The 13,411-nt window shown below is 40.6% G+C and overlaps 1 protein-coding gene across 3 annotated transcripts in view; it reads left to right on the top strand.

Moving 5' to 3' along the window:
- GFPT1 (glutamine--fructose-6-phosphate transaminase 1) overlaps positions 1-9,588 on the top strand; it is a 55,796-nt gene extending 46,208 nt beyond the window's left edge. For all 3 annotated transcript variants that reach the window (XM_025470275.3, XM_025470286.3, XM_025470294.3), the window contains 5 exons: positions 3,019-3,133; positions 3,403-3,530; positions 4,121-4,288; positions 4,943-5,104; positions 5,745-9,588. In XM_025470275.3, coding sequence (XP_025326060.1) covers positions 3,019-3,133; positions 3,403-3,530; positions 4,121-4,288; positions 4,943-5,104; positions 5,745-5,789 — 618 coding nt within the window. In that variant the 3' untranslated portion in view covers positions 5,790-9,588. The remainder of the gene's footprint in view (positions 1-3,018; positions 3,134-3,402; positions 3,531-4,120; positions 4,289-4,942; positions 5,105-5,744) is intronic.
- Positions 9,589-13,411: the final 3,823 nt, after the last annotated feature.

The raw sequence follows: 13,411 nt of genomic DNA, 5'->3' as shown, positions 1-13,411 counted from the left end.
CCTCAGTCTCCCCCAGTGGTTACATCTTGTATAAGAAAATAAGCATCTTCTCATAGTACATATATTTTAATTAACTGCTTAAAAAAAATAGCTCCCTTGAAAATTTTAGGAAGTATGGCAGTTTAGTGTTACTTTAATTTTTCTTGAACTCTAAAGTAATTTTGTTTTCTTCAACTGCCTTAGACTTCCTGGGCTTGGAGTTATAAAAGTTTTGCAGTGCTTAGTCATAGACTGTTTCCGAATGGCAAATACAAGTTTATATGCTAATAGATGATCAAAGAAGTTCATCATTGGTCCTAATCCCTGACCCTGTGATGGAGCCAGCCCAAGAATTCTATAATCTTGATCATGAATCCCCAACTTTGCCTGAAAAACTATTAGGATTAGAGAGAGAGAGATGACTAAGTTTCTCCTAATATCAGACCATAGACAATTTGATATTTCTGTAGGAATTGATGGACATAAATGTGCAGATTTAGCAGTTTTTATATGTTATTGCAGGTGTTTAAAATTTAACCACAGTACTGACTTTTGTTGATTTTTAAAAATAAACCAATATAACTTTTTGGCAGAATATAAAGTAAAGCAAGTTTAAAAGTTCAGAATCAACATTTTCCTGGTGAATTCTTTCAAACCTCAGTAAATTCTAAGTGTGAGGTGTACCTTACTTTTCTTATAATTGGTTTTCTGGTGTATATTGATGAAATGAAAAACATGAAATTGGAAATTAAGCTGTAATGGGAATGCAATAGAAAAATGTGTGCATTAAATCTATTTTATTTTAATATTCATACTTAAAAACCAAGGTTGAGATGTCTTAAGTCCAAATAAGGAAACATTATTCTGTAGAGTAACATTTTTAGTCATGGGCTGGAGGAACTAGAACCCATTGGATTAGTGTGAATTGGAAAGAAGGGGCACCTGGGGCCCTTCAAGATGTTGGTTGAGCATCTACCATCGGCTCGGTCATGATCCCGGGGTCCTGGGCGAGCCCTGCATCTGGGCTCCCTGCTCAGCAGGGAACCTGCTTCTCCCTCTCTCTTTCTCTCTCTCTGCCTGCCCTCCTCCTGCCCCCCGCTTGTGTTCTCTCTTGCTCTCTCTCACTTTCTGTCAAATAAATGAATAAAATCTTAAACAAACAAAAAGAAACACAAAGAATTGGAAACAGTGTAGGTATCCCAGGGGTCCTAGATATTGGGTCTCTTCCCTTTTCCTGATCAAATGTTTTGTGATGAATTGGTTTATTGAAGAGTAAATGTCAGTAGGAAAAGGTAGATTAGAAGGGACTGGAATTTAGAATACAGGTGTGCTTGTTAGCCTGAAGGCAAGGGACTGCAAGTCCGTGTCAGTGCTTTGGGGGAGAAAACCCCAGCCTGCTAGTGGAACATGTCGTAACACAGAGATAGGTCACACAGGTAGCTGTGGGGGACATGTAAGCAGCTCCTAGTTGGGAGGTTCAGCAAGAGGAAGTAGGGAGTCTCGTTTAACTATTGGGACAGTAAGGAGCATTAGCAGATTGTGATTTCATTATACAGGAGGCTCATTATCCACGTTATGACAGGAAAATATTCACTAATGAAGTGATTTCCTTATCCAGAGAAGGCTGATAGAAATTCAGCCTATAATCTACAAAAAAACCAAGAATAAACTTTTTTTTTTTTTTTAAAGATTTATTTATTCATGAGAGACACAGAGAGGCAGAGACACAGGCAGAGGGAGAAGCAGGCTCCATGCAGGGAGCCCGATGCGGGACTCGATCCCGGGACCCCGGGGTCACGCCCTGGGCCCAAGGCCCAACTGCTGAGCCACTCAGGTGTCCCAGGAATAAACTTCTTACTGTTAAAATTGCACATAACTCTGTAGCTGGCCACACTACAGTAGTCCTAGTGATTTAATAATAAAAATATAAATAAGAAACTCAAATGTGGGATCCCTGGGTGGTGCAGCAGTTTAGCGCCTGCCTTTGGCCCAGGGCGCGATCTTGGAGACCCGGGATCGAGTCCCACGTCGGGCTCCCGGTGCATGGGGCCTGCTTCTCCCTCTGCCTGTGTCTCTGCCTCTCTCTCTCTCTCTCTCTGTGACTATCATAAGTAAATAAAAATAAAAATAAATATATTTAAAAAAAAGAAACTCAAATGTTTAAAACATAAAATTTAGTTTCTTTAGATGGCTGATGAATTAAAAAGATAACAGAACTACTATTAAAAAGACTTAGTACAGGGGCAGTTAAGAGGCTCAGTCAGTTAAGCATCTGACTCTTGATCTCAGCTCAGGTCTTGATCTCAGTCAGGGTCATGAGTTCAAGCCCTGCATTGGGCTCCATGCTGGCTGTGGAGCCTACTTAAAAAGGCTTAGTACAGAAATGTTATTAATACCATGTTATTAAAATGTAATTATTCTTAAGAATTATTCTTAAGAATGTAATTATTCTTAAGAATGATGATGATTCTTATTTCTACTCACTTTGCTACAATTGAGATTAAAATTTTTTTCAAGCCAAACTGGAAAAGAAACCAAAGATGGAAATGAGGAAAAACAATAAGCAATAGTTTAAAAAAAAAAAAAAGATCAGTTAAAAAAAAAAAAACCAACAAATTCAGTGCAGGTACCTCAGGGAAAATCCTTCCAGTGCTTTGGCTTATATAAAAAACCTAATTTGGTTATGTATGTGCAGATTTACACTCTGCTCACCTTCCTCTGGCGTGTTTCTGCTCCTTTCTTGAAGACATTGGGGATTTGGTAAGCATCCAGTGCATTATAAGGAATTTTTGTATTTGGAAATAAAGATTAAGTCATTTTTTCAAATTCAGAAATGGAGCATAGTGATAGATTTCCCAACTACTGATTCAGTTTGCTTTTACTAATGCTGCTTTTTTTTTAAAAAAAAAAAAGGGGGGGGCAATATATATTTATAAAACCAGTGGGAGGGAATTCTTTGTTTTCCTCTTTTTATAAATTAAAAATTCCAAGTTCTTCAAATGGACTTGCAGCTAATTCTGCCTTTCTGTGGTGTTGCAGGCTTATACCAGCCAGTTTGTTTCCCTTGTCATGTTTGCCCTCATGATGTGTGATGACAGGATCTCCATGCAAGAGAGACGCAAAGAGATCATGCTTGGACTGAAGCGGCTGCCTGGTAGGAAGAGCTCACACCGTCGACTTTTGTTGTCTGAGGGGTGGCTAATGAGTGAGGTCTCTTATCCCTGAAGCTGTGGCTTGTAGCTGTTTAGTCCCAAAGATCTTTCTTCTTTTGAACCCGTGTATTTAGAAATCCCTTGCTCGTGTCACAGAATAGAATAGAAACCCTGGTCTTTTTGTTGGTTGCTGCCAGTGTATTATTGTTACGATATTGGGTCAGTTAGTTGTCCTTTTTTCATAGACTTTGTTAATATTACTTCTTAACAGATTTGATTAAGGAAGTACTGAGCATGGATGATGAAATTCAGAAACTGGCAACAGAACTGTACCATCAGAAGTCAGTGTTGATCATGGGGCGTGGCTATCATTATGCTACTTGCCTTGAAGGGGCCCTAGTAAGTCGTCTCGCTTATAATTTCATCTTGGACTTGAGGACCTGCACGTAGTCCTACTTTTAGACTGAATGAAATAGGTGGGACTTTTGAAAATGCCTTTGTAAAAAACGCACTCTGATTACTTACCTGGAAAAAGGGTAACAATACGTAATTGAAAAGTGAGTATCAAGAAAAGTACATTTTACCACTGTGATTTGGATTTAGGTTTAGCAAGTTACTTGAGTTAATTTGTTGTCCAAATAGGAGTAAATAAAAGATTAAGTTCTCTAGGTGTGAGATTTAATTGAGGTAAACGTGAGGCAAGTAATAGAACAGTTACAAAGTAATGTGAATATATTCATGATCATCTAAAATTTTCAAAAAGTTTTTGCGGTTGTAAAACTTGTAGTTATTTATTATATAGACACTCAAACTTCCATTACTTGTTGGTAGTTTATAAATAACTATTAGCCTATATTTACATACCAGTGTAGGTCCTTTTATACTGTGGATAAGTAGTGACTTCAGACAGCAGATGTTTTGTGTAATATTTACTTAAGAATGGGTTTTTGAAAAACAAACTGAAGACTAATGTAGCTCTTTCCTGTTAGAAAATCAAAGAAATCACTTACATGCACTCTGAAGGCATCCTTGCTGGTGAATTGAAACATGGCCCTCTGGCTTTGGTGGATAAGTTGATGCCTGTCATCATGATCATTATGAGAGATCACACGTATGCCAAGTGTCAGAATGCTCTTCAGCAGGTGGTGGCCAGGCAGGTACGTTAGAGGCTGTGCTGGGACGGCCCCTGGGGTTGTCGAAGAGTTGGGTTACTATAGCTTATTTGAATTTTATGACATTTAAACTGATAGGCCAGGGCCCAGTAGGAGGCTTACAGAACATGTGGAGTTTAGGTGTGAAGAGTTTTGACAGGACCCAGCTCAAAGATCTCGTAATAAGCAGAACCAAGACCCAAACTGAGGTCCTAGTCTCCAGGTCCTGTCCTCTCTATTAGTGTATGCTGCTCCCTTTTAAGTTAATATACTTAAAAGTGTATTTCAGGAGAAACTAGGGTTTACATTAATATTACTCAGGTGCTGTGCTTACCTGAGTTTTCTTCAGATCATCTGGCTCTTACATAAAGCCCCGAAGGTATTACTGTGTGGGCACAATGTAGTGGTTACGAAGCTGAGCTTTGAAGGCAGGCGGACTTGGATTCAAGTACTGAGCTTGGTATTTCTCAGTTGTGTGAGTTTAAAAAAATGACTGGATCCTGCAAAGTTTCTGCCTCTTTGCTACAAGTGAAATCAGTCTGAGTTACACATGGGATTGAGCCTGTGAGGCCGCGTGCAGATGTGCAGTGTGGGCTTTGCACATTCGTGTGCAACCGCTCTACCTTTGCTTGCCGCTGAATGTGTGTGTGTCTTTCCCAGGGACGCCCAGTGGTGATTTGTGATAAGGAAGATACCGAGACCATTAAGAACACAAACAGAACAATCAAGGTGCCCCACTCAGTGGACTGCTTGCAGGGCATTCTCAGTGTGATCCCCTTACAGTTGCTGGCTTTCCACCTTGCTGTGCTGAGGGGCTATGACGTAAGTGATGGGCTCCTGTAGAAATCTTGGGCCGGCTTTTTACCTGCTTTGATACTCTTAGTTTTCCTTCTAAATTTTTAGCAGTAGCATTTGAGAAATCCTTCAGATACGTATCTGTCACCTGTTAACGTTTGCATGGCCCAATTCGTAGATTACGTCCTCACTTTTTCCTACCCGCAGGACCCGCAGGCACCGTGGGGCCTGCCTCTGTGATTGGAGGTTACCTGCAGGGCGGGGAGTCTCCACGTGTTTCCGTTTCCTTCTGGGCGGCTGTTGGCAGTTCTTTGGGACACTCCCACGCCTTGCAGGATCTAGGGTTCCCAGTCTCCTGGTCGTTAGGACAGCCAGACCTCCTGGTCTTACCCGCTTCTAGTGTCTTCTGAGTAAGCTGCCCTGTCATGGAGGACCACAGAAGCACTTCCTGCGCTGAACCGGCTCCTGGGGAATTCTTTTCCTCGTGTCAGGATTTTTGAGATACATTGTTCAGCAACATTTTCTAATTTTAGTTCTTTGTAGTCTGTAATTAAGATGGTTGATGAACGTGTTGTTTTCTGGTTTTATACACAAAAATAATTTGCTTAGAGAACCCGCTCCTCTCCCTGCAATGTATATAATCTTTCAAATGTTGCTTCTTTTGCAGGTTGATTTTCCCCGGAATCTTGCCAAATCTGTAACTGTAGAATAAGGAGCATCTGCAACTCTGGGCGATTGAGCAACACAAGACACCTTTTGTATTTAACACCTTGATTTAAAATATCACCCCTTGAAGCCTTTTTTAGTAAATCCTTATTTATATATCGGTTATAATTATTCCACTCAATTTGTGATTTTTGTGAAATTACCTCATATTTTTTCAGTAATTTGTGGGGGAGTTTAAATAATGGAATTTATATTGGAATCATTATCACCAAGAGATTTAGCTCTCATTTTCTTTAAAGGATGCTGGGTGTTGGATTTCCAGGCCCTCCACTTCAATCTGGGAGGATTATATGTTTTTAGAATAATTGGCCTTTGTTTTACTATGTTTCTATTCATTCAGCCCAAAGAAAATCTAGTACATTTAATTGGAATATCTAAAGCCAGTGGCAATGTATGCTAATGCTTGGACATTTAATTAAGGTTTTGTTAAATTTACATATAACTAGAAGATGCTGTGATTTGTTTTGAAATTTGTTTGTGTTTGTTTTTAAAATCACACTGTAGAACTTAAAAACTGAAAGCTTTTCGTGGTGGGATTTCTATGTAAGTTAGGTTAACCCGAGTGTCTCAGACCTGTTGCTGGTTATCTGGAGGTCGAGTTAACGTAGGAAGCTAGAATATGGTAGTACATTGGTTTTCTCCATTCTTAACAGCAAGTATTTGCACAATTTCGTAGCACAAACTTTAAATTTGAGCTGCTTTGGACGACTGACAACATGATTTTCCGTGTGAAGATGGGGGACCTCCAGGTGGGGTGTCCTACTCCTAGTTTTTTCATCTTCTAAAACTGTTTATTTCCTTGCGTCGCTCGTTTTTTATTTTTCATGTTTTTTTTCTTAAAATGACTTGTTCTTCGAAATCACCGCACAAAGTTGCTATCAGACGTCGGAGAGTAAATCAGTCCTGGTATATGCCAAAATCTCTTAAAAATTTCGTGTAGTGAATTTTAACTTTTTACTGCCTTGTTGCATAAAACTAGTACCATCGTGCCAGTTGGAAGTTCTTTGTAGTTTGGAAGGTTTGCAAGTCTTTTGACTAATCATTTGACTAGAAGTGTATATGCTGGGCTAGGTTAGAGAAAGCCGTGCTTTACCCTGATGCTAGTGAAGGATTGCATCAAACATAGTATTACTTCCTAGGTGTTCTCTGTTGTCTGTGTTCTACCCTGAAATATATTTAGGAATGAAGAAGATAAAAATAAAGTGATATCAAGGTGCCTTCAGCTGGCTTACGTCAGAAATGGAAATTAACAACTTAGATTAAAATAGAGTAGAATATTAGACACCCAACGTGTTGTGAGTAATCATTTCTTTATGGGGCTTTTTGGCCAAATCTTGGGGGCTATAGGGCAGTGTGTTGTGTCTTGGTGAAGTCTTTCTAAAGTTCTCACTTTTAAATTGTGAAGGTAAGATATTTAGCATAATTATTTAAGTAAATTCAGGCTTTTTCTTTTTTCTGTGTTTGAATTTCTTGCTGAGGTTAAGATTTTCTAATAGCTGTTGCTACAAGGGGAGCCCAGATTCTGCTTGTGTATTAGGTCTAGAAAAATTCCTTGCATATTTTGAGGTAGTTTGGAAGGACTGTCCTAGATGGAGACTAGAAACTTGATTGTTTTTAAAAATAAAGTAAGGTTATTATTTACATCATATACATAGCTACTATAGCTGTATTTACCTATTTTAATTGTTTCTGAGATTATTTTGTTTAGGCCTAGTTTTAGTATATGTATAGTGTCATTTTTTATGTTTGTTAAATTGGCATTTTATGTCTGTGATTTGTATGGGTTTGTAGGGTTTCTTAACGGTCTGAAGTTTGGGTCAGCATTCTAAGTGAACAAATATTTGATATCAATCATTAGTTTTTAATTTCTCTATTTTTCCTCTTCCTCTGTGTCCGCCTTTCTCTCACACACAGACGCACATTTCAAGCTAGGATACGTTCTGAACTGGATTTCAAAAGCTGATACTAAAGAACCAAGAAGTGATATTTTCCAAATAAACAGTTTCTCCTTCTTGTCCCTTCTTGCTTCTTACTTTATTTAATGTAGTGATTTTTAAATGCTTTTATGTATTAATTATGAATGCAGAAAAGGTACTGTAATGAGGCATATCACTAATAAGTGTGCCTGCCCGGTTAAAACCAATGTGAAACAGGATAAGAAAATCTGATTTTTCAAGAAGGATATGCTACAAAAGGAATCCTTTATATGAAAAGTTCTTTCTTGTAGTACATTTAAAGTTTAGATTCACTCATATGTGACTTAGCGTTCCTGACCTCCGCCACGAGCCCTTTCAGGCTGGGGTCATGTGTAGCAGCTCACACATGGCCCCGTAGATGATGATTACTTTGCAGTCAGTCCGCTTTTCTATCTTTTTTTTTTAATTACCTGTGCTGTAGGAGCGAAGGAGAAGAGATAAATTAACATGAGCCGTTTTTAGTGTGCTGTCATTGTGTCAGCATCCTCTTATGGGCAAGTCCCTGTGCCAGGAACCGGAAAGGACATCTTGTTGAAAGCAACGTCTGCTTGTCCCGAGGCCGACCTCTCACTGGTGAAGACAAGGACCTGGCAAGGCCCAGGGTGAGGGCGTAGAATGGAGGCGAGCTGGGTGTTACGGAATGCTCCGCGTTCAGGGGCGCATCATGTTCACAGGAGCTACAAAGTGCATTTTGTAGAGTGAGCTGTTGCCGCGGGCTGCGGAGACCGTGTTTCCGGGTGTGCTAAGGAAGGGCGAAGGCGAGGTGCGCGAGTGATCAACGAGCCCTGGTCCTGCGTGGGGAGCGGACACGCGGCGTGCCGGGGGGGGGCTGGCGGTTGTTTCCAAGATGATACTGTCTTATCCTTCTGAATACAGCTCTCTTGGCCTGAGCTAATCATGAGGATGAGAAGAAGGAAAAGGAGCCCCCCCCCCCTTTTTTTTAGCTCCTTAGTAGTGTTTATTTGGCACTTAACTTATATTGTCGTCAAAGAAGGAAGACCAGCTGAAATGTCGGCTTTAACAAACATATTTTAGGAAGTCCTTTGGAGTCAGTGTTTTATCTGTTTAAAAAATTAAGATATACTACAGCAATAAAAGGGAAAGACTGATGTTAACTATCCTATGTGACAAGTTAAGTGATTTTTCTAAAAAAGCACAATGTCATTGGAAAAGTGTTTGTAGAAGAAGAAAGCGTAGCTCACACGGAATTTGTGAAGGCCAAAGAAGTGGAAGGGCTGACGGAGGAAGGTATCTGAGCCTTCTGTCCACAGATTTAGTGGGTTTTGTCTCCCAGACTACCAGATATGTCTTGACGAAACATGCTTCAGATGACTTCCCTTGTTCTTCGTGTTAGAATCCCAAGTTTAGGAGAATTAACACATCAGTTTGTTCTCACAATATTTAAGGATTATTAATATATCAGTATTTCTCCAGCTTGATGAGCTTAACCATATCTTCAGATCTATGGCATGACAACCAGTAGGACTGCTTAACATTCACTTTGAACCAGAAGCTTCCAGGGTTAAAATGAAAATCGTAGTTGACTAGCAAGATTGTAAAGTGACGCTGTATTAACCTGTAAGTCTGTGATAGCTTGATATCAATGTTACGGAATCGGCCATGATGTTGGCTAATGTGAACGTTTTAGGAAATTCTCAAATTGACTTTCTTAAGGTACTCAGAATGAATATAGAAGTGATCCTGTTAGCTTTTTAAATGTTCTGTGGTTGACTTTTTGGTTGGTTGTTTTTTTCTGTCCTTTGTTTTTTGCTTTTGCTCAAATAAAGCTTTTGGTATTTGTTTAAATTACCCTGCTTGTGAGCTCGAGATTTTAGAATCTTGCTTTGTTTGTTTCCTGTTCTTTAAGATAAATGTTTAGTTTACTGAGGCATTTGGTCATTTCTTCCTTACGTCTTGTAAGTCCAACAACTCTAACCTTGAACTGTGAATAAATTACCAAAACTTACTGAGAATTGCATTTTGAAGCAATTTGCCAATATTTGAAGTGTATACCTGTTTGTGGATGTGTTAAGGATTGTATTGCACTAGGAATGTAGCCAGTGTTTAGTTGTTAGTCAACTTTTCTGACGCTAGAAGTTAATTCATTACTGTTGCTTTTTGAAAGCAGAGATGATTGCATAAATAGAATCCAAAGCTCCATGGCCGCACTCCAACTTACCAGTTGTTTCAGAAACGATCACCAGACGAAACAAAGGCTCTACTCTTTTCTGATGTCATACTCCATAGATGTTATGCCTTCTCATGTCTTTTGCAATTCTTTTTTTGGGAAAATATGTTGTTTCTAGCAAGCTTCTAGTGTAGACAGTGATCAGCAACTTTGCGCAAGTGAATTAATAGTCGCAAAAGAAGGATATTTAAGGTGGCTAAGTGGCAAGGCAGCATGTACCCTGAATCTAAAGTTTCTGTAGTATCTGGCAATCTTTTAATTACAGAACAAAGATTCCTTTTACAGGATCCTTTCACAAACAGCAAGCAAAAGTCTCCATCCCTGGTGCTTACAGCGCGCACTGTGTTCTGCGGGGACAGAGTTATGCCCGGGTGGTTTGAATGAATAGCTGTGCTGTTTTGCCAATTCCCGTTGAACTGAGCCCAGCCTCTCATCTCTGTCTCTGTGTTGCTCTGCAGCAAAGCCTGGGGCTGCCACGCAGCACGGATCATTTTTTCCACGAGCCACATTTTGGCATAAAATCCGGCTTTACTTTTATTAAACGGTTATCTTTTAAATCTCCTTAATTGGCTGTAAGTATTTACTGAGTACTTACTAAAGGCCAAGAAATAATTTCCCTAGAAATTTAGAGGCCAGTTTTTCATTGGAGTGACATTTAAGAAAAAAATTCTTTAACTTTTTTTTTGTGTGAGGAAAACGAAGTGTAAGGGTTAAGTTTTTCTCGTTAATCTGAAAGTAAATAGTTCTCCTTCATTTTAAAAAATGATGTTGGAACTTTATTAGCTTAAACATCCTGGAGCAATACACTAATCTTGTAATAATATATGGACAGGTTGCCAGGTTACAGGTTAATTAACCAGCTGATCCCTTCCCTGGAAGTATGTGGGTAATAAGATAAACTTATTATTCTCTTTTTGGTTAGCATTTGTACAAGAGGTTATTTTCCAGATTGAAAGGCCATGTTTTTGCACTTCATATTAACATGATTCATTGGTTCAAATTCCAAGGTCTCACATACATGTTTTGTCACACACGTTTCTCCAAATGCTGTTATGTAGCCATGTTTTCCCTTTCGTATTTCAAGACATTTTTGAAAGTGAAGTATGGATGTGCAGTTGAGAATAAAATGAATAAAAAATGGAGCTTGTCACCATTAGAGAAATACTTTTTGGATGGAATTAGAGTTGTTTCCTTCCATTCACTTATCTGTCTACCTCTGTATAAGATTCAAAAGACTGTTTGTACCTATTAGGATGAAAGCTGTTGCCATGTGTTCATATGCTTTTAATTTCTGCTGTATACTGAGTGATTTAGAAGCATCCAGCAGTTTAAAAACCAGAGCCTAAGAAGGTGTATGCTGGAGCTCACAGCTGTCACGTACCCTGGAGGTCTGGAGGAGTTCATTTTTGCCTCCATCACTCAGCTTTATGTGTTCCTAAATACAGTGAGGTCTTAGAAGGAGAATTGCCAGGATCCCCAAAACCTGTAATGTGGGTGCTCATTGAGGATTCTAGATTGATTACACCTGCAGGGCAAATGACCCTGTGGTCCTTAGCTAATACATTCTTGATTTGTGAGACTCAAGGGTCGATGTCCATTAATTAATAGGTTGTCCTACAACATCCAGGCCGCAAAAACCCACGTGTCCCAGGGTCCCTACGGTTTGTTTCTGCCAACGGCCCCTTTCAGGTGACACTCTTGCCCTCACGTTGCCCTCACTGATAGCACCGTCAGTCATGGATGGACTCATAAGAAAGCCTTGTCTTCAGGCAGTGTCCCTAACGGGCCGGAGACCGGGACGGCGACGGCTTGTGGTTCCCGGGCAGGGGAGATAGCAGGAAATTCACGTTTCTGATAGATTTGAACGCAGATCGCCAATTGGATTCATGGGGGCTCCCTTCGCCCCTATTTACTTTGTACCGTAGAGTTGTTTGGAAGTATTGAGTATATTTGCTTTGACTTTTATCTCTTGCTTTCCTAATTTTGTATTTCCCCTTTGAATGAAATGTAAACCCAATACTGAATTTACGTTTGCTGCTGCTATGTAGAAACCTAGGACTGGGGAATCCTTGCAAGATTTTTATCTTACGTTCTTGGGTATTAACTTGGACCCATGTATCGTTACTAAAGTTCAAAGTATTTCTTTGTCTCAAAGAAACAAATTAATTTTAAAACATCTTACATGTAGGGTTTTGTGTTTTTCATTATTGTTGTTTTGGGTTTTTTGATGTTTTTAGTGAAAGTGGCAAAACTCTCTGGCCTCCGAATGCAGAATTGACTTTACTGACACATTAATAACTTAAGTGCTTTGAGTTGTTTTCTCAGCAGAGACTCATTTGTGTAAATTGGTTTGCAAACGCCTGGTTCCAGGAGTGCAGGGGACAGAGTCTGGAGTTGCCCAGAGCAGACCAAGGCCAGCGGCCTGTAAACACGTTGGTCTTCAAGTTGGCCTTCCTGGAGGGTGACGTCTCCACGCTAATGGTCCTCAGTTCCTCTGCGCTCAGTATGCTGAGACTAAGGAAGGGCAGCTCCGAGGCTATTGACATCCTATCAGAAGATAAGGTGGAGGGACGCCCGGGGCGGGGCTCAGCGGGGGCCTCAGCAGTGGAGCCCCTGCCTTCGGCCCAGGGCGTGACCCCGGGTCCCGGGATCGAGTCCCACGTCGGGCTCCCCGCAGGGAGCCTGCTTCTCCCTCTGCCTGGGTCTCTGCCTCTCTCTGTGTCTCTCATGAATCAATAAATAAAATCTTAAAAAAAAAAAAAAAAAAGGATAAGGCTGATTTTTAAGTTCTTCATATGATTTTATTTATTTTTAAAGATCTTACTTTTAAATAATCTCTACACCCGATGTGGAGCTCGGACTCATGACCCCAAGGTCAAGAGTCACATGCTCCCCCGACTAAGCCAGCCTGGTGCCCCTCACGTTATTTTTTAAAATAAAGAATCTGTCCTGGCTTGGCTCACACCCAGATAGGATGCCTCAGAACTTGGATCACTATTTAAATGGACAGCCCTTCACTACCTGAACAGTCAGTTCTTGCTTTCCCGTCCTTCCCTTGCGTCGCCCAGCGTCCTGGGTCCGTGAGGTCTGTATGATGAGAAGGCCCCGGGGACGATGGGCGCTGCTTAAATGATATTTCTCGTTGCCTTCGCCCAATGGCTTTGCCATAGTAGTTTTTAATAAAATACTTGCTGACCTTAAGTTACGCTCTAAATAGCATTTTTATTTATTTTTCCTTCAGTGCCTGTACCTGGTGAGTTAGAGTTTGGTCAAGAAACCGTAAATGACTGCCGACTGGCGTTTTAGTAAGGAAGGACTCAACGTGGGGAGTTGGGCCTGGGCAGCCAGCAGGCGGCCTGGGGAAGGGGGGGGAGGCCCCCGAGCCCGCGTGGGTGCTGCCGGCCGGACGCCCGAGCCGTGAGCAGCCCCACCGAGGCGCTGGAC

Source organism: Canis lupus, chromosome 10, assembly GCF_003254725.2.
Source record: "Canis lupus dingo isolate Sandy chromosome 10, ASM325472v2, whole genome shotgun sequence".
Lineage (NCBI taxonomy): Eukaryota > Metazoa > Chordata > Mammalia > Carnivora > Canidae > Canis > Canis lupus.
Note: the sequence above shows the minus strand (reverse complement) of the source record. Positions and strands in the feature narration are given on the sequence as shown.